This window comes from Panthera tigris, chromosome A2 (assembly GCF_018350195.1).
Source record: "Panthera tigris isolate Pti1 chromosome A2, P.tigris_Pti1_mat1.1, whole genome shotgun sequence".
Lineage (NCBI taxonomy): Eukaryota > Metazoa > Chordata > Mammalia > Carnivora > Felidae > Panthera > Panthera tigris.
In genome coordinates, this window is record NC_056661.1 from 160,180 (window position 1) to 186,093 (window position 25,914).

Genomic DNA, 25,914 nt, shown 5'->3' on the forward strand with positions numbered 1-25,914 from the left:
GAAGAAAGAAAAAGAAAACCAAGGGTAAGGAGAGGTTGGAGGTGTGGAGAGTTTCCAGTCTGACATGAAGTGGTCACTGAGAAGGTGACATTCACGTAGAGACTTGAAGGAGGTTGGGGGTGGAGGGGGTGGTCTGGGGAGAAGACACAGCAGGCAGAGGCACCGCGAGTACAAAGGGCCTGAGCCTCAAGTGCACCGGGCGTCCGGCAGGAGCAGCGAGGAGGCCCGTGTTGAGTGGAACAGAACGAGCGATGGGGAGAGAGGGAGCGGGCCGTGCAGGGTCCCGGGGGAGGCACCGCGGAGCCCCGGAGGGCCGCGGGCAGAGGTGGCACCTGCTCGAGCCGGTGCTCGCCGGCGCCCTCTGGCGGCCGCGGGGAAACAGACCGTGAGCGGGGCTCAGGGGAGGTCCCGGACGGGTGTGGGGAGGCGGGGGGCTTGGTGGGCGGTGGTGGAGGAGGAGGTAAGAAGCAGGTGGGTCCTGGATCTATTTTAAAACTACAAGCAACAGGGTTTGTGGCACATTTGAGGTAGGGGTGAGGGGACCGGAGGTGTTGGGGAAGCTCCCTGTTACTAGGAGGGGACACGCAGGGGAGGGGCAGGTTAGGAGAAGGTCTAGAGCTCAGTTTGGGAACTGTGAGGTGTGGACTCTCCGGTGGACAGCCAGCTACGCGGGTCCAGGCTGTTGGCTCTCTGGGCCACATAACAAATCCCCCCCCCCCCAACACAGTGGCTCAAAAAACACCCACATTTCTTACCTCACAGCTTCTGAAGACAGTCCATAGACAGAGCTGGGTCCTCTGCTCGGGCTGCAGTGCTGCTGTTGGTCAGGGCTGAGGGCTCATCCGGAGGCTCCACTGGGGAGGGGCCCACGTCCCAGCTCCCCGGGGTTGCTGCAGGACCTGTGGCTGTGGGACTGGGGGGCCCACCTCCAGCTGGCTTCTGGCCAGGTGGCCTCCAAGCATGGCTGCTTAGTTTCTCAAAGCCCCAAAGGAAAAAGTCTGCGCAACATGCAGGATGGAGCTTATGTTGTTTGTAACAGTAACGGGAGCAGGTGTCCCACCCAGGGCCCTGGTTCTTCTTCCCTCTCTCAGCCCATCTCTTCCTGAATCCATTAGATCCTTCTTCAATCACGCATCACTGCCCCCAAATCCACTCGCGTCCCTTCTTCCCCTGCAACCCGTCTTCTGCACAAGAACAAAATGATCTTTTGAAGTCAAAAAGTCACCCCGTACCTGTGTCCCGCTCACAAAACATTCCCCAGGCTCCCACTGTGCCGTCAACAAATCCAAACTTCTAACCTTGCCTTTGTTTGGCTGTGAGGGCACAGGCTGCATTTATTGGGCACCTACTACATACCAGCCTCTGTGCAGGTGCAACAACACAGCCCACAAGAAACAGAATGCAAACCACATGTGCAATTTTGAATTTTCTAGCAGCCATGTCAGAAAAAGAAACAAGATCATTTTAATGGTACATTTTATTTAACTCAGCATAACCAAAATGTCATTCCAGCATACAAAAGTTGTGCTTGAGACATTTTACATTCTTCTTTCCTGCTAAGGCTTCAGAACCTAGTGTGTCTTGTGCCCACAGCACATCTCAGCTTGGGGTTCAGATGCTCAGCCACGGTCCAGATGCTCGGTGACCACACGTGGCCACTGTGTGGTCAGCACAGATTTAGAGTGCTTTAGCACCAAACCCTTAGTCCTGTGGCAGTCGGTCCCCCAGGGGACACTGCAGAATGTCTAGAGACACCTTCTGTTGCAAAGACTGGGCGGGAAGGGTGCTCCTGACACTTGAGGGTGTGGGAGCCAGGGATGCTGCAGGGGAGACTGATGCAGAGGGCTGCAACCAGCATGTCCCCACAGATCAGGCCCGCCCACACAGCCAGCACTGACATCCCTGGACAGGATGCTTCCCGCCCTCCAGAAGCCCCACCATGCCCCCTTGCACTCCTCTCCTCCCCTCTACCCTGTAACCACCATGGTGACTTCAAAAGCAGGGCTATATTGTCCCCCCCATTTTTTGCTTTACATAAGTGGTAGTGCACTGCGTTCCCGTGAGCCCTCTTTCCCTGGACCTAGTGTGTACGATTCATCCTCTTGCTGGGTTCGACTGTAGACCATTCACTCTCATTGCTGGGTGTAATATCCCGCTGCATGAAGACAGCACACTTTATCTGATGAGCTTCTAGGAGGTTTCCCCTTGAGGCTACTGCAGATAATGCCATTCCCAACATTCCAGGCGGAGGGCACAGCCTGTGCCAAGGCCCTGGGGAATCGCTGGGCCTTTGTGTTGAAGAGCGAGGAAGCTCTTGTGGCTGGACCAGCATAGCAAGGAGGAGAGGAGGAGAGGGAGGGAAGGGAGAAGGATGGGGTGAGGGGGCAGGTGGTGGACACGGGCTTTTACCCTGAGGGAGGTGGGAGCCTGAAGGGCCCTGGGCAGAGGAGGGGTGAGGTCAGGTGTAAGAGAAAAGAAGTCAAGGCTTCTTTGGACCTGAATCTCCTCAAGAACGGATCTGACCTTAACCCAGACGAGGGGCCTTATTTCTTTAGTTGTTTATCGCCAGTCTCCCCCACACTCCTCTACGCAAAACGCTAGCACACGCACACATAGGCGCGCACACGGGAAGAGGCGGTAGGAGTCCAGAGCAGGTGCAGAGCAAACACCTTTGACTTGTGGGTGAAGGGGGCTATCACTGACATCACCACTGCTGTGGGTCTAAGTCCCCACCATTCCCTTCTGGAATCATCTGGAGGCTGAAAGTGGGGCTGCACCGCCAGGAGGCTGGGTCAGTGACTGGCCTGCTGTTCTCTGTCCCTGGCACACGGGTGGCAGCAGGCCAGGTGTTCATGGGCCGCCCCATCCAGCGTTAGCTGCGGCTCTGGCTCCCCAGTTGCCCTGATCTGTCACTCCCCCAGGGCACTCGCAATTGTCCTCTGTCCTGAGGTCAGCCCCCTGACTCAGACTCACGTGCCTCTGTGGCTTCCTGCCCCTTTGTTCCCAGCGGACTCTAACAAAGAAGACTTGTTCTCCCAAGACAAGAACACAGTGAACCAGGGGAGCCAGGCTCCCCTCCGGTCTCCCTCCAGGAAAGTGGCAGCTCTCCACGTGGGACAGAGCTCTCGTGTTCTGCTGGGTGCCCGGCTGCATGTCTGAAGGGTCTCCATTTTACAGATGCAAACACTGAGGTTCAGAGGAAGGAAGGGCTGTACTGGGAGGACTGGAGGGCTGGATAGGGGTCCCGGCAGGCTTTCCTGGAGCCTACAAACTCCTACCCAGCCAAGTGCTTTCTCTCCTCTCTGGCTCCATCCATCCCTCTGCTGCAGCCCTCTGCCTTCTTTGCTTTTCTAGAACACACCAGGCAGCTCCAGCCTCAGAGCCTTTGCACTCACTGTACCTTCCACCCGGTACACCCTTTCCCCCATACATGCTCGCTAAGTCTCTGCAGTCCCTTCAAGTCTCTGCTCAGACCTCTCCTTGCAGACATCCTCTGACCACCCAGCTTACCACTCTACCGATCCCTCTTCCACCTTACTCGTTTTTTCTCACGGAATTTATCACTCGCTACCACAGTATACCATTCTTCCCATTGCACAGTGTTGGGCTGGAGTTGTGAGAGACCACTGTGCAGCTTGCAGGAGTTCTGTGAGCTGGTTGATGCCACGTAGGTAGTCATGATGGTGGTTTGTTCAGCCACGACGGGATAGCGACACCACAGGAATGAGCATGCGCCACAGAGTTAGGCTTTTGACCCTGTTTCTCCTGCCCCCTCCCCCTTCCATTAGAATGAACGCTCCTTGGGGCAGGGGTCTGCCCACCTGGATTTCTGCTGTCACCCTGGCACCTAGAACAACGCTTGGCATCTAGGAAGCATTCAATAAATACTGGTTGAATTGAGTCACCCTCATCCCTAGCAACTGCTCTCAGACTTTGACATCAGGCCCCCCGTGACAAGCCACCCTTCGGCCTGACTCGGGTCTCTGCCACCATTTCGCCAGACTCCGGAAACATCCTCCAACCCTTAGATGATACACTCGAGTTCCCCAGCACCTTGGCCCCAGGGCGGTCAATAAGCCCCCGGCCTCCAGCAACAGGCCTCTTCTCGCAGAGGGATCCCAGCGCCCCTAGCCGCGATCCCGGCCCCGCGGGGAAGAGAGCAGGAACCCCGCGGCCTCGGACTCCGGTCCCAGAGACGCCCCTCTGTGCACTCATGCCGCGCGTATCTATCGAGCGCCTGCTGCCTCCGGGTTCCGCACGCAGATCCCGGGTTCAGGACCTCTCGCTGCCTCCCCGACACCGGCCCCGCGGACGCGCGACCGAGACGTCGGGCCGGTGCCCACCCCAGAGGGCTGGGGGCGGGGGGCGAGCACCGCAGTTCCTCGCGCGACCTCGCAAGCAGCCAGGAGCCCACAGCACGCGCCCCTGCCCCCGCGGGTCCGCGGCTCGGAGCCCTGCAGGCGCTGTGCGCGGTGCTTTGTGGGAAACACCGACCGGGGTCCGCGGCATGCCGGGAGTTGTAGTGCGGCAGCGCGGGGCGAGCGCAGGGCCCGCCGGGACTTGTGGGCGGGACCGGGGCCGGAAGGCAGGATGCGAACGTGCTGCGGGGCCGCGGCGCCGCTGCCGACGACAAGATTCGCGATGTCCCGCTGGCCAAGAAGATCGTCACCGAGGACGGCGGCGCCGAAAGTGCCCGAGCCCGTGCCCACCCCTGACCCTCGGCGCCGGCCCGATCCGGAACCCTACCCCAACCCTAACCATACTGGGCACCCATAGCCCGTATGGACGGGCCGGGACTCCAGTCTTAGCCTTGGACGCTGAACCCCCTCCCTTCCCAGAAGCCCCAAAGCCAGCTCGGTCCACCCAGGCCCCTGTCGCAGACACCCGGGCACAGTCCTGCAACCTCAGTTCCCACCTTCCTCGCAGAACCACCTCCATGCTCTGAACTTGGCCCCGCCTCATCACTCAGACATAACCGCTAGACTCCCATCCGTGCCATCCGTGGCCTAACCCATGTCGCAGGTGCAGACGCCTGAAAGAAGCTTCCTGGGCAAGAGACCTTCTCTGAAGGGCTCTGGTGTGAGCGCCGACCGTGACCCCCGGCCTCAGCCTAACCCTAACCCCGGCCTCAATCCCTACCCCTCCACCATCGTCACCCATCCAGCATTTCCCAACCTCTGAAGTTCCCAGCACTGCTGGCATTGGGGCTCGATTGTTCTCTGGGCCCCGTGGGGGGGGGGGGGGGTTGAGCAGTAGCAGCCCCCATCGCCATGCCAGGAGCACCCCCCACCCCCGACAACCACCTGCCTCTGCTACATATCACCCAGGATCACCAGGGTAAGAACCACTGTCCTAGTGTGATGAAACACCAGGGGTTCCCAGGTCTTAGCCTGCAGGTAGGTGGAGGAGAGGGGAGCTACCCACCTAACCAAAGGACATTTCCATTCTGTGCCCAAGACAGGCCACAAACCCAGCCTGAGGACAGAGCCCCCTGCCCACTAGAACACACAGCTCACTTAAATGCTCCGCAACCATGCTGAAAAAAACACAGTGAAAAAGGGACATAAATAGCATCTGGCTGGCTCAGTCAGGGGAGCACGCGACTCTTGTTCTAGGGTTGTGAGTTTGAGCCCCACACTGGTGGAAAGGTTACTTTAAAAAAAAGTCTTAGGGCGCCTGGGCAGCTTAGTTGGTTAAGCCTCCAACTCTGATTTCAGATCAGGTCATGATCTCTTGAGGCCAAGTATGGCGGGCTCCGCTGGGCGTAGATCCTGCTTAAGATTCTCTCTCTCCCTCTGCCTCTGCCCCTCCCCAGCTCATGCTCTATAAATCAATAAATCAATACATAACTTTCTAAAAAGTAGCATAGGGGCACCTGGGTGGCTCAGTTGGTTAAGCGTCCGACTTCCTTAAGCTCAGGTCATGATCTCACAGTTCATGAGTTTGAGCCCCGCATCAGGCTCTCTGCTGTCAGCATGGAGCCTGCCTCTGATGCTCTGTCCCTCTCTTTCTGCCCCTCCTCTGCTCACTCTCTCTCTTTCAAAAATGAATAAACCTTTTTTTATTTAAGTTTATTTCTCTTGAGAAAGAGGGAGAGCACACTCGAGCAGGGGAAAGGCAGAGAGAGAGAGGGCAAGAAAGAATCCCAAGCAGCCTCCTCGATGTCAGTGCAGGGCTCCAGCCCACGAACCAGGAGATCATGACCTGAGCCGAAAGCAAGAGTCAGACGCTTAACTGACCGAGCCGCCCGGTGCCCCCAAAATAAATAAATTTTTTTTAAACTTTAAGGGGCACCTGGGTGGTTCAGTCAGTTAAGTGTCAGCTTTCGGGTCAGGTTATGATCTCACGGTTCATGAGTTCGAGCCTCGAATCAGGCCCTCTGCTGTCAGCGTGGAGCCTGCTTCGGATCCTCTGTCTCCCTCTCTCTCTGCACCTTCTCCACTCGCATTCTCCCTCTCTCTCTCTCAAAAATAAACATTTTGATAAATAAAAAATTAAAAGGTAGCATAAATAAAATGAGTTTTATAGAATGTAAAATAAAATGTATTTTATATATAGTATATTCAAAGTACAGTTGTTTCAATATGTAATCAATATTTTAAAAAAATTTTAACATTTATTTTTGACGCAGAGAGAGACAGAGCATGAACAGGGGAGGGTCAGAGAGAGAGGGAGACACAGAATCCGAAACAGGCTCCAGGCTCTGAGCTGTCCGCACAGAGCCCGATGCGGGGCTCAAACTCACAGACCGTGAGATCATGATCTGAGCTGAAGTCAGACGCTTAACCGACTGAGCCACCCAGGCGCCCCTCAACATATAGTAAATATTAGGATATGTGACATTCTTCATACTAAATCCTCAAAGTTTAGTCTGTATTTTACACTTACGTGCATTTTACATTTAATTTTCATTGGATGTTTTTCATCTATAAGATTTAATAAAATTGCAGGTGAAAAAGTAGATTCACAAAGCCAAGTTGTTGCAAACATACTTACAAGTTTTCTAGTAATTGAGTCAAGTGTCTGCTTGTAAGTTGAAACTTTAATTCAGAATTATATTTCAGGTGGTCAATAGGGACAAATCAGTGACAGTGCTGCCCTGGCCTCCGTTCACGGTGTGGCCCAAAGCTGTCACCTCGCCAGCCCGGCCCTCCGGTGGTTGCTGGGCCAGGCTGACGTAGCACGTGGCTGGAATCACCCAGCCACGGACCCGGCGACCCTGGGCAAACCCTTCTGAACGATGTGAATCTACTGCCACATCTACGTGGATGGATACGGACACGGATGGGGATGGGGAAAGGGTGGCCCACCGCCTCACAGAAAAGCCAAGGAGTCACCAGCACTGCATCTTTCTGGGGCACAGCAGTGACTGCCTCGTCAGGTACAGCTGGTCCCCAGTCCGTGACGGCTGTAGTCGGCACGGTCAGCCCGAGGGGAGAATGGTGAGGGCACTCAGTCGGGGCAGGACAAATGAGCGGGTGTCCACATGACGGACATGTGCACAGGTAGATGCACAGACGATGGGCAGCGGGATGGACAGACGGTCAAGGAGTGGAGAGATAGATGGATGGACAGTGGCGGATGACCCACGGACAGATGGGCAGATCGCTGGTTAGACTGACAGGACTGGCCCCAGAACTCCACCCTGGTCTGCCCGTACCTCCTAGGCTCACTTTGGGCCTGTTCTGCCCCCTGCCCTGGGGGGCATCCGGGAGGGGCGCTGACTCACCTGCAGTTCTGGCCCCAGGCGTCGTGCAGAACAGGACTGCCAGCATCCGTGGCCTGTGCAAGAGGCTGGGCCCCCCCCCCCGCCCCAACTACAGCTTTGTCTTCCATCTGTCCCGCATGGAGCTGAGCAAAATGGTGGCCCGGGGCCCCAGACAAAGCTGTCAGGACCAGCATGGCAAACCGTTTGGACAAACCCTTGACCCTCCTGCGTCCCACATGTCTACCTGCCTGCCTCCAGGGACACCCACATTGACCTCTGATGCTCACTGTCTTCTCACTGGCGCATCACCCTGGGCCCCCCTTCCCCTTCAGCACCTCCTCTGTTCTCCTCGAGCTCCTGGTCACCCTTTTGACCTCCCCCCGCCCCCAGCACAATCACCTGCCCTGCAGCCCAGTGCCCACAACAAGCTTGGTGGTGGGCCCCCAAGGTGTCCCACAGCCCTTCGGGTGGGGCCCCCATCAGCAAGAAGCCGCTGCTAGAGGACAGCATAGCCTGACTTAGCAACAGGGCCTGAGGTCAGGGGTTACAGTTCTGGGAGCCCTGGCCCCAACAACTCCCGCTCAGGTCCCCCAGCCTCGGAGTGATGGAGCCAGCACCCCAAAATCAGCTGTCACCAAGATGTGCCTTCCGGCTCCTCAGGGCCCAAGGATCTTCAGGGCACCCCCAACCCAGCCTATTCAACTCCCTCAGCGCTACCCCAGCCTGAGGTCCCCCTGGTGGGGGGACCCGCCACAGTCCCCAGGGACACCGGGCCCAGCTGCGGGGCCTTTGCAGACTACCCCAACCCCACCCCGCACTGGGTGCCTCCGTTCAGTCCGAATCAGATATCACAGCCCAAAGCCTCTGCCCCCTTGATGCTCATGACAACTTAAATCTCAGGTCCTCAGACAGGCCCCAAGGGGTCAGGGAGGGTGTAGACCCCCGGGTCTAACAGCCCTGCCTGTGACAGCTACCTGGTCACCACGAGTTTGGGGCTGAGCTTCACAGAAAGAGACTCATGCAGTGTTGTCCTTCATGAGCATTCAGTGTTCACTATTTACTTGGGGCTCCGGCCCCCAACCTTGGTGCCCTGGGGATCATCCCTCCTGCCATGATCCCTTGGTTAGCTCAGCCAGGCAACTTCAGGGCAATTTTGCCAGCCCTCCAGAGCCTTCTGCGTGGGTCTTTATTAAAGAATCATTCACAGCCTCCATAGCCTTCTCCACCATCCCTGAGACCCACAGAAGCAGAGAGTGACCACAGGAGGGGGCGGGGGGGCACGTCCTACGTCTGGGGTCCTCCAGCACCAGAGCTAGATGAAGGACCCCAGAAGACCCTGCCCTCATGGCTCCAGCCCACGTCAAAGAAAGAGCTGTGAGCCCCCAACTGACCAGTAGCACCAATGAGTGGAGCTGGCCCAGCCCCGGTGGGAAGGGTGTCCCTGAAGAGAATGGGCATCTCTGGGGGGCTGGGCAAGTGGTCTCCCCTGGATACCCTCTGAGGAAGCCAGCACCCCCCCCCCCCAGAGAACTACTGCTGTCATGGGAAGGTGGAGTCCACGATGACAAGTCTTGGGTGGGGGGAGGCTGGGACCCTCCATGGGAAGGAGGTTTCCTGCCAAGGCCACTGAGGACTTCATCCTGGGCGGGGACAATGCCGGGAAGGAGGGGGGGATCTGCAGGCAGGCACTGCAGGAAGCTCAGGTTGGGGGGGGCGGGGATGTAGGGGAGGACCTCAGTCCCCACCCAGGCGGCTCCATGGGCTCAGTCTCCTAACAATGAGACCAGATATGAGACCAGATGCAGGCGCGAAATGCCGTTCAGTCCCCTCCAGTGCTGGTCCTGGGCTCCCAGAGTTCCCCCCCCTCTCCCCAGGGTCCACCTCGACCCTCTCTCCAGGCCCTGTCCCGTCCCTCTTCCCCCCTCTTCCCCCCCTCCCCTCCCCCCACCCCAGGTTCCAGCTCCTCCTCACCTCTGCCCAGAACCCTCTTAATCTGATCAGCCCATACCAGCGGTGATTAGAGCTGTGAGTGTCCTTGAGCGCGAGGGTCTGTCATCCACACAGGTAGAGCGTTTGGGGCTTGGAATGAGCACCATGGAGCACCGGTGATGGGTGGGGAGGCATAGCCCAGAGAGCTGGGTCACACCCTACAAGAGGCCTCAGCAGGGACGGAAGCAGGAAGCAGGGTCAGGGGCTGGGAAGAGGCCCATTCACTGGGCCCACTGCCCCCTGCCCGGGTTAAGAGCCCAGCTTCCCGAGAAAGGCCCGCACCTCCGGCCCGGGGAGGGCCGCACCTTGGCGTCCACCTTCCTGTGCCGCTTTCCCGGCACAAGGCTCGAGGGGGGTGGGACCAAGGAAGACAGGACTCAGCTCACACAGACGCCTCAGTTTCCCCCCTGTGCTACCAGCCCCTGCTCTTGTGCCTCGGTTTCTGCCTCTGGCAGTTGAGACACTGAGAGGACACAGGCGCAGGGCTAGTGGCCCATCGACACCTCATTGCCGGGGAGACTGAAGCTGCTTGGGAAAGACTCTGAGGAGGCAACCTTTGGGCAGAGGCGGCACAGGGTGAGGGCACCGCCACGCCAAGGCCCTGAGGCTGCCCGGCCCTGCAAGGCTCCCGGCAAGTGAGGGTTCTTCCCTTTATGCCACAGGCAGCCTTGCGGTGTGAGTCACCGTGCGCAGAGAGGTGTCACTCTGGGGGCTGGTGATGCATGGCCACAAAGGACAAAGAAACGAGGCCAGGCTGAGAGGCAAGAGGAAACCGTGGACGGATTTCTCAGGACTCACTGATGACAGCTGTGAGTGGGGAGCCTGGCCAGAGTCCCTTCCCAGGCCTCCCTGTGGATCTCAGGACCCGTGTGGAACACCGCAGGGAGATCCCAGACTCCCAAGGGCCAGAGCTGTCTTACCTGAGGGCAGACAAGCTCAGAGGCCGCGGCGGTACCTGTCTCAGCTCCATCACCCCCAGGAGACCCTCCCGTCTCAGAGAACATAACCCCTAGGAGACCCCCACCACCCCAAAATCCTCACCCTGAAGGACCCCTCTTTCAGGAGGCCGCACCCCAGAAACCGCCCCCCCAGGAGCCCACCCCAGAGACTCTAGCCGCCAGGAGGCCACCTCCCACCCACCCATCTCTGCACTTCCGGGAGGTAAGGAGGCTACTCTCCACCCCCGCCCCCGCTCAGCCTCCCCCGGCCTGGTTCTGATTTCCATTCAGTTGACCTCAACTGCCACCCCTCTCTGGCCTCCAGCCTCCGATCTTCCGGTCTCTCAAACTGGAGTGCGCTCATACCTTCCCGCTCCCGCTCCCTCTGTTCTGACTTCGGCCGCGAGGTCCCCCCGCCCCCCATCTCTGGCCCCGGGCCTCTGCCTCGCAGCGCCGCCGTCGCCTCCAGGGTCGGGGGTCAGGACGGGAAACCCCCTCGGGAAACCCCCAGGGACTCGCTGGAGGAGGGGGCGGCGGGAAGGAGCCGGGTCACCACTATTTAAGCCAGTCCTGTTGGGCGGGGGAAAGAGCCGGACCCGGCATGGACCAGAGCCTCTGCCTCCTGCTCCCCTTCTTCCTGGGGCTCCTCCATCGAGGCCTCGGTCAGCAAGGCAAGGGGCCCCGTTAGGGGAACGAGTTTGGGGCGGGGGGGAGGGGGCTGCTGGCACAGGGAGGACTGGAGCAGGGCGGCGGGGAGGCCGCTGAGGACCCTAAGGCGGGGACAAGGGGGTCCGCCGCTGGGGTGGGGGTGGGGTCTGGGCTGAGAGCGCCTTCTGCCCGCAGGTGGGCCCCTGGAGGTGGAGCCCCCAGACCCGGTGGTGGCGGTGTCCTTGGGCGGGTCGCGGCGGCTCACCTGCCGGCTGGCCTGCGCCGGCCACCGGGCGCCCTCGGTGCAGTGGCGCGGCCTGGACACCAGCCTGGGCGCCGTGCGGTCGGACGCAGGCCGCAGCGTCCTCACCGTGCACAACGCCTCCCTGTCGGCGGCGGGCCCGCGCGTGTGCGTGGGCTCCTGCGGGGACCTGACCTTCCAGCGGACCGTGCAGCTCCTGGTGTTCGGTGAGCTCCCGAACCCCCCTGCCGCCCTCGCACTTTCCGCGGCCCAGCAGCCCTGCCCTGCCTCGGTCCGATACCGCGTTTTCCTGGGCGCCCTCCCAGATTGCCCAGCCCGCCCCCACCCCCGATCAGAGACTGCCCCAGCTCAGCCTGAGTCACTCAGCAACCCATTCCCCGCCCTCCTCACCCCTGCCCAGTGCCCCTCCTGACTCCCGCCCCTTCTGCTCTGCTCTCCTCACCCCCCACCCCGCCCCTCCTGACTCCCGCCCGTTCTGCTCTGCTCTGTTCTCCCCCCCCACCTGACTCCCACCCCTTCTGCTCTGCTCTCCTCATCCCCCACCCCGCCCCTCCTGACTCCTGCCCCTTCTGCTCTGCTCTGTTCTCCCCCCCCACCTGACTCCCGCCCCTTCTGCTCTGCTCTCCTCACCCCCCACCCCGCCCCTCCTGACTCCCGCCCCTTCTGCTCTGCTCTGTTCTCCCCCCCCACCTGAGTCCCGCCCCTTCTGCTCTGCTCTCCTCACCCCCCACCCCACCCCTCCTGACTCCTGCCCCTTCTGCTCTGCTCTCCTCACCCCCCCACCCCGCCCCTCCTGACTCCCGCCCCTTCTGCTCTGCTCTGTTCTCCCCCTCCACCTGACTCCCGCCCCTTCTGCTCTGCTCTCCTCATCCCCCACCCCGCCCCTCCTGACTCCTGCCCGTTCTGCTCTGCTCTGTTCTCCCCCCCCCACCTGACTCCCGCCCCTTCTGCTCTGCTCTCCTCACCCCCCACCCCACCCCTCCTGACTCCTGCCCGTTCTGCTCTGCTCTGTTCTCCCCCCCCACCTGACTCCCGCCCCTTCTGCTCTGCTCTCCTCATCCCCCACCCCGCCCCTCCTGACTCCTGCCCGTTCTGCTCTGCTCTGTTCTCCCCCCCCCACCTGACTCCCGCCCCTTCTGCTCTGCTCTCCTCATCCCCCACCCCGCCCCTCCTGACTCCCGCCCCTTCTGCTCTGCTCTCCTCACCCCCCACCCCGCCCCTCCTGACTCCTGCCCCTTCTGCTCTGCTCTGTTCTCTCCCCCCACCTGACTCCCGCCCCTTCTGCTCTGCTCTCCTCACCCCCCACCCCACCCCTCCTGACTCCTGCCCGTTCTGCTCTGCTCTGTTCTCCCCCCCCCACCTGACTCCCGCCCCTTCTGCTCTGCTCTCCTCATCCCCCACCCCGCCCCTCCTGACTCCTGCCCGTTCTGCTCTGCTCTGTTCTCCCCCCCCCACCTGACTCCCGCCCCTTCTGCTCTGCTCTCCTCATCCCCACCCCGCCCCTCCTGACTCCCGCCCCTTCTGCTCTGCTCTCCTCACCCCCCACCCCGCCCCTCCTGACTCCTGCCCCTTCTGCTCTGCTCTCCTCACCCCCCACCCCGCCCCTCCTGACTCCCGCCCCTTCTGCTCTGCTCTCCTCACCCCCCACCCCGCCCCTCCTGCCTCCCGCCCCTTCTGCTCTGCTCTCCTCACCCCCCACCCCACCCCTCCTGGCTCCCGCCCCTTCTGCTCTGCTCTGTTCTCCCCCCCCACCTGACTCCCGCCCCTTCTGCTCTGCTCTCCTCACCCCCCCACCCCGCCCCTCCTGACTCCTGCCCCTTCTGCTCTGCTCTGTTCTCCCCCCCCACCTGACTCCCGCCCCTTCTGCTCTGCTCTCCTCACCCCCCACCCCACCCCTCCTGACTCCTGCCCCTTCTGCTCTGCTCTGTTCTCCCCCCCACCTGACTCCCGCCCCTTCTGCTCTGCTCTCCTCAACCCCCACCCCACCCCTCCTGACTCCTGCCCCTTCTGCTCTGCTCTGTTCTCCCCCCCACCTGACTCCCGCCCCTTCTGCTCTGCTCTCCTCACCCCCCACCCCGCCCCTCCTGACTCCCGCCCCTTCTGCTCTGCTCTCCTCACCCCCCACCCCGCCCCTCCTGCCTCCCGCCCCTTCTGCTCTGCTCTCCTCACCCCCCACCCCACCCCTCCTGGCTCCCGCCCCTTCTGCTCTGCTCTGTTCTCCCCCCCCACCTGACTCCCGCCCCTTCTGCTCTGCTCTCCTCACCCCCCACCCCGCCCCTCCTGACTCCTGCCCCTTCTGCTCTGCTCTGTTCTCCCCCCCACCTGAGTCCCGCCCCTTCTGCTCTGCTCTCCTCACCCCCCCACCCCGCCCCTCCTGACTCCCGCCCCTTCTGCTCTGCTCTCCTCTTCAGCATCTTGCACTCTGGACACACGAGCTGTGGCCGCCGGGCCTTCCCCTCACCCTGTGCACCAGCAGCCCCCACTCACCCCTTGGCCCTGCCCTCAAGTCTCCTCCTCAGGGCCCAGCTGACCTACGGGCTAAGCCCACCTGGCCCCAACCCTCTGTCCGTTCTGCAGCGTTCCCAGCCCAGCTGACTGTCTCCCCAGTGGCCCTGGTGGCCGAGCAGGACCGAGAGGTAGCCTGCACGGCGCACAATGTCACGCCCGTCAGTCCCGAGGCCCTCTCCTTGTCCCTGCTCCTGGGGGACCGAGAACTGGAGGGGGTGCAGGCCCTGGGCCGGGATGTGGAGGAGGAGCCCCAGCAAGGTGAGGACCTGCTGTTCCGAGTGACAGAGCGCTGGCTGTTGCCCCCCCTGGGGACCCCCACCCCACCCACCCTCCACTGCCAGGCAACCATGAAGCTGCCTGGCTTGGAGCTGAGCCACCACCAGCCCATCCCAGGTGAGTCTTCGGGGTTCTGGACAGCCTGCACTCGGTGTCCCCAGGAAGTAGGTGAAGTCACCCAGCTCCTATGTGCCTTGATGAGTGCTGCCCGGGGGGCTCTTCTGGAATCCTGGCTCCACCCCTCACCTGCTGTGTCCCGGTGTGGACCGGTCACAATTCCCACAGCAGGTGGGGCTATCAAATGCCACCAGAGTGACGTTCCCTACTCACCTATTCAGTCATTCACCAGATTTATTGAGCACCTACCCTGTGTCGGACCCCCTGAGATCCTGTCCTACTTTGCCCACAGTCCTCCAGGGCTCCTACCTCCCTCAGGGTAAAAAAAAACCAAACAAACAACCAATCCTCCTTCATCCACGGGGCCTCGAATGACCTGCTGTCACCTCCTCCCTCTTCCTCCATCACCCTGCTCCAGCCACATGAGCCTCCCAGCTGCTCCTCCAACAGGCCAGATGCAGTCCTGCCTCAGGACCTTTACACATGCTCCAGCCTCCACTGGGAATGCTCTTCCCCCAGCTCTGTCCATTGTTCCATCACTCACTTTCCTCGGGTTGCCTTCCCAGTGAGGCTTTTCCTGCCCTGTCTGAAGGGTCAAAGCACCGTTACTGTCCCTTACACATGTATGTGTACACACACGAGCCATGTGACTTCTCTTATTGTATATTCTTTGACACTTTTTATCAATATCTGGCATCCTGGATTTTCTCTTCATTTTTTTCCCATTGTCTGTCTCCCCTACTGTTGGCTTTGCTGAGATAGGAATATGTTTTATTCACGGCTACGTCCCCAGTGGCTAAAACAGTGCCCAACACATAGTAAGTATTCAACAGATACATTCCGAATGAGTGGATGGGTGGACGGAAGGACAGATGAAATCATGGTGCCTGGCACGTGGTAGGTACGCAGTAAATACTTGCTGAATGAATGAACAAATGAAAACATTTAACTTGGGGCTAAGAACACGGCAGGTGCTCAGTTCGTATCAGACATTATTAATTTAACAACGTGTCTAATGTGGGAGGGGCCCTGCCCACATCATGAAGCCCCTGGCAGGCTCTCATTAAAAAAGCACAAATCCCTTCTCCAGCAGGGCACCCTGAAACTCATGTTACTGCACTTGGGGTCATCGGGGTGGGGGTAGATCAAGGGAGCTCCCCGGGGGTGGGGATCGATTGGAAGGGGCGGGGTGCAGGGAAGGGGTGGTGGGAGAGCGCACAGAGAGGCCACTGGATCTGAAAGGTACTTTCTGGTAAGATGTACAAACCCCTCCTGGGGCTCAGCCTCCCATCTCCAGCACAAGGGATGAGCAGAGAGCCCCGGCACCCTTCACTTTGTCAGGGAGCACCTCCCCTCTGTCCACCTACTAGCCCTGTAATTTATAAAAGTCGGTACTCACCAAGCCCACACTCTGATTGCTCTCCATGGCACCCCTAGGATGGGTGGCTCTCAACCCCTTTACCACTGAGGAAATTGAGGTGCAGAGGTTCAGATGCTTACTCAGAGTGGGGAGAGGACCAAGACAGGCCCTGGCCCCACTCCTACCCACTGGGATACCCTTCGATTTGCCCAAGTGGCCCAGGATGGGGCCACAGGGTCAAACCCTGTGGTCTAAATGGAGAGGCAGGCAGGAGAAGGGGCCTGGGGCAGGAGAAAAAACAACCCCCCTGTTTTCCAGTCCTGCATAGGCTGACCTCCCAGGAGCCCCCTGTAACGACCTCCCCCAAGGCCACCCCAGAGCTGAGCTCCACCCACAGCCCCAGGAGTCCTGGGCCCCCGCCTGGGAACAGCTCCACCAGGCCCTGTCGCCCTGAGATCCACCAGTCACCAGCACCAGGGGGTCTGGAGCTACTGTGTGAGGCAGCCTGTGGCCCCGGTATGTCAGCGAGCTGGACCCAGGCCCCCGGGGGTCTTGAAGCCTACGAGAGGCAGGAGGCTGGGGCCCTGGCTCGGCTGACCGTGCTGTGGGCCAGGTGCAACCCTGAAGGCTGGTTTCAGTGTCGCCTGGACCCAGGGGGACAGATGGCCAGCCTCTACCTGGTCCCTGAAATCTGTGAGTTCTGGGGGCTAGGGAGGGGGCTGGGGGAGCCTCAGAGGGAGGAAAGCCTTGCATCAAGACCTTAGACAAGGAATGGTCCCGCCCGGCTTCAATTGCCCAAACTGTCCAGTGGGCTTCCCAAATGTAAGATCACGCTTACCTGGCAGGGCAAGGACTGTAAATCTAAGGGACTGTGTAGATTTCACAGCACTTTGTAAACTCTAAACTTTATAGCCTACAACAGCCTATAGAATAGAATACAGCCACTTAGGTCATTTCAAATTTTCTAGTAGCCACATTCAGAACTATAAATGAGACATCTTACATTCTTTTCTCCTTTTTTCAAACTAAGTCCTCAAAACGTGGTGTGGATTTTACGCTGACCTCACTTCCCATTCAGACATGCCGTATTTCAAACACAGGCGTGGGGGGCGGTCACCTCACTGGACAGCCCGTTTCTAACTACAAGGTCCTATGTGCCTTTCAAAAGATTCACTCCAAAACCTTTGGATAGTCTAGCAGCTTTTGGACATTTCAAAAGACATTCTAAACCGTGAAGTCCTTTGTAAAGTTTCAGGGAACCCAGTAAATGTGGAGGCCCCTAGCAGATTCTACTAAGCTTCTCCCCCAAACCCGCCAAGAGGTGTTCAGAGCTCCCGACACTTCCTTCTCTAGGTCCCCCAACGACATCCGCAGCCCTGTGGCCGGGCAGCTTGGTGCTGGGGCTGCTCTTCCTGGCGTTCCTCACCCATCGCCTGTGGAGACGCTGCAGGCCTGCTGGCTGACCACCAAACCCCAGCAGACCCTCTGGGCCCCTGCCCCACGCGGACTGGATTGAGGAGGACTGGCCTGAAATGGCCTTCCTTGCCTTCCACTCAGCTGCAAACAGAGGACATCTGCAGGGTTCTGGATCTACACGGTTGAGAGCCGGCCATGACCTGCTAACTGTGATGGCCAGCATCTGAGTTTCCCCTCAGTGGGACCCCTGGGGCCCCACCTCCCAATGGGCCAGAGCTAGGGAATAAAGGGCGTGTGGTCTGACCTCAGTGGTGTCTGTGGTGTTTCGGGGATGCCAGAATCTCCTACCCAGCCCCAGCGACCCTCTGCACTGGGGGGCTCCCCTGAGAGGTCGGGATGGACAGGCACCCAACCCCAACTTGGCCAGGGCTGGGGGAAAGGGCACAACAGGGAGCATGGCGTGGATTCTGCCCGGGTGGGAGAACACAACTGTTTGTGGCTTCTCCTGGATGTGGGAACACTGATACTTGAGAATAACTGGGATTCCTCAAAACAAGTGGGGACAGGTATTGGGGGGGGGGGGGGGGGGGGGGGATGGGGAGGAGTGTGAGCAAAGACACAGAAGTGGCTCGTTAAAGGAAATTTTATCTCTCTTGGGGTGGTTTGGGGGCGAAGTCAGTCGGGTGGGGTTGGGGAGAGCTGGAAATCAGATGAGCAGGTGACAAGCTGTAGATGCTGAGGATTCCGCCTGAGGGCACTGGGGAGCTACCGGAGAGTTCAGAGCTTCAGAGGCTGTGGTGTGAGAGAGCCCTCTGGTGGTGAGGCAAGGTAACAGCATGGGACGGGGAAATGGGGGCCTTGGTTGGTCCACTCATTCAGGGAGCTGTGGGAGCTCAGAGCAGATCCCCCAATTCATCCTGGTGGGTGGTTGGCGGGGGAGAGGAGACCTCGCCCCACCGGGCGAGCCTGAAACTCAGACGGAGATTGGACTAGGCTGAAGGCCAGGCTGAGCACAGACTCAGCGGAAAATCAGAAAACGGCAGGGGCGGCGCTCCGTCCTGGAGTTGGAACAATCGCCCGCACGCTCCGCCCGGCATCGCTGATAGCCAAGGAAACCGGTTGCTAGGGGACCATGCTAATGAAGGACTCGCCCACTACCAAGATGGCAAACAATCCGGCTTCAGGCCAGAAACCATGTCCTTTCCTAGAGAGCCATTTTGGAGTCTGGTAAAATTCAGGTTCCGGACCGAAGCCTGGAAAGCTGTCCAACCCACGTGAAGAGGAACCCGGAGGGAAAGTGCCAATTAAAACCCAAGGGGGCAGGAAGTGGACTGCTCCAGTTATTTGCCAGAGTCTTCCAGCGGGATCCGGGCGGGCTCTGCCCTTAACCAAGATGGCCGTCCCGAGGCGCCAGCGCACTGTGGAATACGGCGGCGCTTCCGGTCCCGCTGCCCTCAGCGAAGATGGCGGCAGTGGAGAAGCGGCGGCCGGCCGTGGCTCCGGCGGCCAGTTTCCCCGACAGCGGCCGGCCGGCGGTGTCCCGGGCAGCGGCAGCGACCGAGAGTGAGGAGGACTTCCTGCGGCAGGTCGGCGTGACGGAGATGCTGCGCGCGGCTCTGCTGAAGGTGCTGGAGGCGCGGCCCGAGGAGCCGATCGCCTTCCTGGCGCACTACTTCGAGAACATGGGCCTGCGCTCGCCTGCAAACGGCGGCGCCGGGGAGCCCCCGGGCCAGCTCCTGTTGCAGCAGCAGCGCCTGGGCCGCGCGCTGTGGCACCTTCGCCTGGCTCACCACTCCCAGAGGTGCGGGGCGGGGCCGGGGCGGGGAGTGGGGGGGCTGGCGCCTGTAGTTCTGGCCGTCTTCGGGTGTTGTGATGCCTTTCTGCAGGTGCTGAGTTCCCCCTTGAAGCCCACGCCACTTTTAAAAATCACAAAGCTCAGAGAGGACTTCATCCAAAGTCACGGAGCGAGACCTCCGAGCCAGGTCCTAACAAGCTAGGTTTTTTCCTAGATGTGTTGTTACTAGCGTCGTTGCATCCCCATCCGTTAGGCCAGAAAATGGATATTTACAGGGCTGGGCGGTGGAGTCACCCAAGACCCCTACCCTAGGAGGTAGCGCCCATGGGGCAGGAGTGGTGTCCAGAAAGAGGCCTGCTTTAGGCACAGGGAGAGGGGCTGCAGGCTCGAAGCCGGCGGGCGCACTGGCCTGGAGGCTGTAGAGCTGCAGTGTGGGACCCACAGGCTCCTTAGCCTTCTGGTGGCTGAGGCCTGGTGGGGTGGAGGACATGGTGACTGCACGGGAGCACGGCCCGCCCCCAACAGTTCTGAGCCCAAGGAAGGTGGTTGAGGACCATGGATTGAATGAATGGTCCACATCAGGGGGGTTGAGGAGACGCTTTCTGACATGCACCGTCCACCAGACCAGGTCATGACTGGGTGTGGATGGCTAGGTCTTGGTTGAGACCCCTGGAGAGAGGCCCCTAGAAGCAGAGCCTGAGGCAAGCATCTGTGTGTGGGTAATTTTATAAGGGAGTGCTTCCAGAAGAACCAAGGAAGGGAGCGGAAGCCAAGCAAGGGAGTGTTCCAGCCTGATCACCAGGGGGGCCCCGCACATTTCAAGCACGTGCCCACCTTTGGGCGGCCTCCCAAGAGAGTCCTGGGTACAGGCCATAGGACGGCACAGAGAAGCTGGGGAGAGGTCTCAGGTGTGGGAAGGGGTGTGGAGGGTGGGCATCTGAGAAGAGCATGCACGTGTCTGAAGGTCTGCAGGGGCTGGGGTGGGAAGGGAGTCCCAGGTAGCCCATGGGGCCATCCACTGAGATGGGAGGTCATTGGTCTGGGGAAAGCGTGCAGTGTTGCTCCAGGACTCTAAGTCAGGCTCTGGGAGAACCATGCAGCTGGAGAATAGACAGGTCTGCAACTGGGACAGGAGGTCGTCTGCTGGGAGGGGTGTGAAGGCTTCAGGAGAACCAAGAAGAGCTCAGGACCCAACCCTGAGGAGCCCCAGCCTCAGAGAGCCCGCAAAGAAGCATGATCAGGCCAACCAGACATGAGGGCGGGAACCAGCGGAGAATGGCATCCTGGGGCATCTGGCAGAGAGGAAAAGGGCCACCATGTACGGTGATGCAGGTCAAGCACTGCATGAGGCACTCGCCCACAGGCAGTCACAAATGAGGACATTTATATAAATGGCTTTTTGCAGAGCTTTTTCCTAATTCACACGGAGGCACTTTGTGGACCGGGGGCAGTCCTGTGTCCGTCCGGCGGCCCGTAGACGAGGGCTGCAAAGCGTCTGTTGGATTTAAGGCCAGGAGGGCCCTATTCCTTTCCCGTGGCTGCTGGGACAAATTACCACAAACTCGGTGGCTTAAGACAACAGGTATCCGGGGCACCTGGCTGGCTCAGTAGGTAGAGCACACGACTCTTGATCTCAGAGTCGTAAGTTCGAGCCCCACGTTGGGTGTAAGAGATTACTTAAAAATAAAATCTTAAAAAAAGAGAAACACACACAGAGACTTATTCTCTCACAGTTCTGGAGGCTGAGAGTCTGAGATCAAGGTGTCAGTGTCCCGGGGCCGTGCTCCCTCTGGAGGCTCCAGGGGAGAGGGTCCTTCCTGCCTCCCGAGCTCGGGGGTCTCCAGGCGGCCCTCCTCCCTCCAGGGTAAGCCTCCCTCCTTCTGTGTCTCTCTGTCCTCTTGTCTCTCATCTGAGGACATTTGATGTAGGGCCACCTCATGTCATCTCCACATCCTGAACTAGTTCCCTCAGCAAAGACTGTATTTCCAAATAAGGCCAGTCACAGGTTCTGGATAGACGTGCAGTTTGGGGGGGACTCTGTTTACTGCAGTGCGGGGGCATGGGAGCCGTTGGCTGGAGGCAGTTTGGAACGGCAGGGCCACTGAGGGTGCAGTGAACAAGGGCATGTCTGCCGCTGGCATCGGGGCTCACCTGGGCCCCCCAGAGACAGAGCCAGTGGCTAACTCAGAAGACAGTGCAGTCAGGAGCCCTGAACCTTGCCTGACGGGCCAGAGGCAGAAGCCAGGCCAGGCAAGTCCCCGGGCGGAAACCAGGGGCGCCAGCTGAAGCCGGGCAGCTTCGCCCTGATGCGGTGGGGCTGACTGGGCCAGGTTGGGGCTGTCATCGGCATGAAAGGTTTGGGAAGAAGTCATCCAAACTCCCCTTGTCCTACGTCTCGCAAAATCAGAAGCGCTGGCCCCCCGGGATTGGTGACGGTGGCAGTGGTGTGCAGTCGGCCACCCCCCTGCCAGCCCCAAGTCCCCAAGAGCACAAAACAAGCTTTATGAGACCTGCTGAGGGCCATGTGGCCCCCGGGGCCTCTGGGCCACTGTACCGCCACAGAAAGAGCGCCACCTCGCACCCCATGACCCGGGAAAATGCTCAGAAGGCACCACCAAGCCCGGTTCCTTAGCTCACTCTGAGTGGGGCCACCCCAGGCCCTGCCGGGGGCCGAGTAGCACCTCTGGCCTCCACCCACCCGGTGGTAACAACCAGAAGTGTCCCCAGATCTCACCCCCGTTGAGAACCTCTGGTCTAAAGCGAAACGTTTCCACGTCTCATTCTGGAGATACACGCACGTACACGGATCTTTAAAACAAACGCTCGCACTCTTTAGCGTGACATGGCCAGAGCCAGGTGGCCCCGCATGCGGTGTGGGTGAGGGGCTGACTTGAGGCCAGTGCCCTGGAGGCCGGGTGTCTCCTTCCTCAGCACCCTGCCTGGGACTGTGATTACCTCTTTGCGTGTCTCCCTGCCCCGCGAGGCGGACGGCATCCGGACAGCCCACTGGACCGCGGCCCTGGACGCGGCTCAGAGCGCAGGAGGCCCTCCCACGTATGGGGCGCTGTTTTAAGTCCTTGACATAAATTCCATCCCTCTATCCTGCAACACAGGCATTAGGACCCTCATGGTCCAGACCCGCAGGGTGGGGGGCTCAGGAGCTCGGTGAACAGGGGACCCAACCAGCTTCTGGGGTTTCTCGCGCCAGGCTGTCTCCATCTCTAGGGAGGAGCGAATTCGCTCAAGAGAATCGGTGGCTGGAAAAGATGAGTCTTGGGCCATGTCGGTGTCGGTCGAGACAAGCCGTGTCACGCGGCAGTAACAAACAGCCCTGACACGAAGGACTGCTTCTCACACTACGAGGCCGTGGCCGCGAGGGGCTGTGCTCACGGACTCTTGCTTGGTTTCCCCAAGTACGGCAGCGGGGAGCGGACCGTGGGGACACCACAGTCCCTCCCAAAGCTGGCTCGAGACAGGACTGCGCGTGGCTCCGCTCACCTGTCGGTGGTGGAGCCACGTCCTGTGGCTCCTCTCACTTGAGGGGCGTGGTGGGCCTTCAGAGCGCCCGCATGTCAGATGGGGTGGCTGCCACGTGGGGAGGGCGCACGGCGGCTCTGGAGACGCCACGGGCCCGGGCGCCAGGGTGCCGGTGTGTGAGCCTTCAGGGGACCCTGACGGCAGCCTCGCGAGAGACCCTGAGCCACTGCCGAGTCCCCGACCCGCAGAAACAGGCCATGAACACTTGCTGCCATTTTAGGCCGCTGGGCTCAGGGCAGTTTGTTACGCAGCGACACGTAGCTGCTGGGGGCGCCGGTGACGGCCGAGTCTGTTCACAGCGGACCTCCCCCACGTTCTTTCCTCCTCCCGGTGGAAGGAGTTAATGTTTCGGGCTCCTGCAGGGGCCCCTGTGTGGCTCGGTCGGGTAAGTGGCCAACTCTTGATCTCGGCTCATTTCAGCTCAGGTCGTGATCTCACGTTTCGTGAGTTGGAGCCCCACGTCGGGTTCTGCGCTCACATCGCGGAGCCTGCTTCCAATCCTGTGTCCCTCTTTCTGCGCCTCCCCTACTTTCGTGCTTCCTCTCTCTCTCTCTCTCAAAAATAAGCAAATGTTTAAAAACAAAACCCAAGTCCTGCACAGGGCTGGTTTGAGGCATCGGCTCACGTGGGTGACAGTCGTGGTAAAGGAGTGAGCACTAACGCCACGCCAGCGCTCCCCGGGGCAGTCTCACCGACCGCTGGCTCCAGCAATGGCGAGGGGCCAATGAGTGAGAAGAGAAAGGGGTTTGTAGCCCGACCGACGGAGAAGCGAGTCCCAGCTGGCAGAGAGACCCCCCAGGCTGCACTTCTGCAGCCTCTGGGCCTCGGTTTCCTCCTCTGTCATGGGGCTCCGATCCACAGAGCTCGCTGGGTCAGCACATCCGCCCACAAGCCCCACGCCGGGCAGCAGTGATGACCGCAGTGGCGGTCACGTATTGACCAGCATGTACTGAGCACCGGCCGTGCGCCAGCCCAGCCTCCACTAAGCACCCGCTGCTTACGGGCCAGCATTTGCTGGGGTCCATTGCTCGCTGGCCCATAGAAAGGTGAGACGACGTGCCCAGGTCACACGGGAGGTGAGTGGAGCCTCTGCGTACCTTCCCTCACCTGGAGCGGAGCGGACAGAGGAGGAGTGTAAGCCTCACAGTTGCCCGGCCCCCTCCTCTCTGGGATCCTTGGCCTGACCGTGAGCCTGCACCGAGCCTCAATACCTATTGGTCACGGTGGAAATGCTAACGGGCCACCAGCCACGGTAGCGCTGGGCCACCGGCCAGGCCCTAGGCTGCCAGTCCAGTGAGGGAGTGAGACACGGGGCGAACCAGCCACCCAGGCTCACCCTGCAACCCGCACGTAACCGCCGTTCTCCCCAATCGGCTCGTGAGGGCCCCTGCACGGCCAGGCCGTGCAGGGGAACCTGAGCCATGCCCACCTTGCGCCGACAGCTCACAGCAGGGCCAGCCCCCTCCTGTGCTGGTGGTTTTGTGCCCCAGTCGCTGTTGTAGCCATTCAGCTCTGGCTTTGCAGCGACCACAAGCAACATGTCAATGGATACACGAGGCCTTGTGCCAATAAAGCTTTATTTACAAAATAGACGGGGGGGGGGGGGGGGCTGGGGCAGACTTGACCCCCTGGTGTAGTTTGCCTACTTTTGGCCCATGGGACTGTGACAGAATGAAATAAGCTAATCCGTATTAAACGCTGGGCTCAGCTTTTGGCCAAGAGTGACCACCCCGTAAGCGTAAATGTGATTGTCGGACGGTCCCTGTGGGGCAGTGCCCGTTGGTTGACTTAGCAGACATTTCTAGAGCACCTGCCATACACCAAGCAGTGCTCTAGGCACTAGGGTTCCTGGGCCGACATTCCGAAAGGACATCTTACACTAAGTCGGATGGTGGTAACTGCCATGGAGAAAAATAGACGAGGCAGGGGAGGTCCCCACAGGAAAGGTGACATCTCAGTAAAAACTCAGGAGCTGGAGGACCTGTGGGGGAAGGGCACTCCAGGCAAAGCACATAGTCCGTGCAAAGGCCCTGGGGCTCCCCCAGGCCTGGTTTGTTGGAGGAAGATAGATGGGGACAGGGGAGGGGTCCCAGGGCTGTGCTGGACTCTGCTCAGCTGGCCCAGCACGCCTATCCTCCCGCAGGACGGCCTTCAACAACAACGTCGGCGTGGCCTACGAGTGCCTGAGTGCCAGCGGGCGCAAGAAGAAGCCAGGGCTGGACGGGCGCACCTACAGCGAGCTGCTCAAGCGCATCTGCCGGGACGGGGAAGCCCCCGAGGAGGTCGTCGCACCGCTGCTGCACAAGATCCAGTGCCGGGACCATGAGGCCGTGCCGCTGGACGTCTTCCGCGCCGGGATGCTCACCTGCTTCGTGCTACTGGAGTTTGTGGCGCGGGCCGGCGCCCTCTACCGGCTGCTGGAGGACCCCACGCTGGCTGTGGCCGACCGCCGCGTGGGCCAGGCCGTGCTGGACACCCTGGAGGGGGCCCTGCGGGCCAGCGACGGGGCTGCCGTGCCTGCCTGCTTCCTGGAGGCTGGCTCGCGCCTGGGCCCCGACAGCCTGGCGCTGGCCATGGACCGCGCCCTGGTGGCTCGGCGGCCCAGCTCCCCCATGACCCGGGAGGAGTTCCTGGAGAAGGCTGCCGCCCTCTTCATAGCCAAGGTCAAGCCGGTGGGCTGAGCGCCCACACGCCTGCCCTGCCTCCTCCCCCTGGGCGGCTGGAGGCACCACAAGGTGGTGGCCACCTGCTCCCTGGCGGAGTGCAGGTCTGAGGCCGGAACTGGAGTGTCCCTGCATGCAGTGGGGAGTGCGGGGAGCCCTCCCCACGCCCGCCTTCCAAGCTGGAATCGTGCCCCAGCCCCTTCGGAGGGGAGGCCGAGGGTCCCAGGGAGCGGGCACCCGTCCCCCCACCCCCACAAAGGCCCCTCTCCTCGGCAGCAATAAAGTCTGTGCTCGAGGCCGACCCGGTGTGTGTGCTCCCCTCCCTCCCCTCCATGTCCGCTGAAATGCTTCTCCGCTCCTGCCTCCGCTGCTCAGCGAGGCGCCCTGGACTCACAACCCTGAGACCCAGGAGGCCCTGCTGTCCACAAGTGCCCCACCCAGCCAGTTCCTGGCCACGGGTTCCCCAGCTGTCGAAGGAAGAGTCCGGCTGGGCAGGTAATCGTGACAGTGATGATGGAAACGGCGGACACGTGTGAGCCCTGCAAGGTCTTATGTGCCTCCGAGGAAGGCAAATCACTACCCCGATTTTGGCAGATGGGGAAGGCGAGGCCCAGAGGAGTGAAGGGTCACCCTACCGGCAAGGGGCGTACTCCAGAACCCACACCCTCCACCACCTCTGTCACCTGCCGTCGGTCCA

General features: G+C 60.5%; 2 protein-coding genes across 3 annotated transcripts; both read left to right on the plus strand.

Annotated features, from left to right (window-relative positions):
- The first annotated feature begins 11,035 nt into the window (after window positions 1-11,035).
- Window positions 11,036-17,511, plus strand: MADCAM1 (mucosal vascular addressin cell adhesion molecule 1). Of its 2 annotated transcripts, none has more exons than XM_042977239.1 (5): window positions 11,036-11,297; window positions 11,479-11,751; window positions 14,123-14,446; window positions 16,125-16,499; window positions 17,160-17,511. In XM_042977239.1, the coding sequence occupies exons 1-5, from the start codon at window positions 11,237-11,239 to the stop codon at window positions 17,267-17,269; spliced, it is 1,143 nt and encodes a 380-aa protein (XP_042833173.1). In that variant the 5' UTR covers window positions 11,036-11,236; the 3' UTR covers window positions 17,270-17,511. The 2 variants fall into 2 exon arrangements, with proteins under 2 accessions (XP_042833173.1, XP_042833174.1); XM_042977240.1 differs by having other exon boundaries at window positions 14,123-14,311.
- Window positions 17,512-18,462: 951 nt separating this feature from the next.
- Window positions 18,463-25,518, plus strand: TPGS1 (tubulin polyglutamylase complex subunit 1). The gene is made up of 2 exons (XM_042977470.1): window positions 18,463-19,023; window positions 24,698-25,518. Exons 1-2 carry the CDS (start codon window positions 18,686-18,688, stop codon window positions 25,233-25,235), a joined length of 876 nt encoding a protein of 291 aa, XP_042833404.1. The 5' UTR covers window positions 18,463-18,685; the 3' UTR covers window positions 25,236-25,518.
- Window positions 25,519-25,914: the final 396 nt, after the last annotated feature.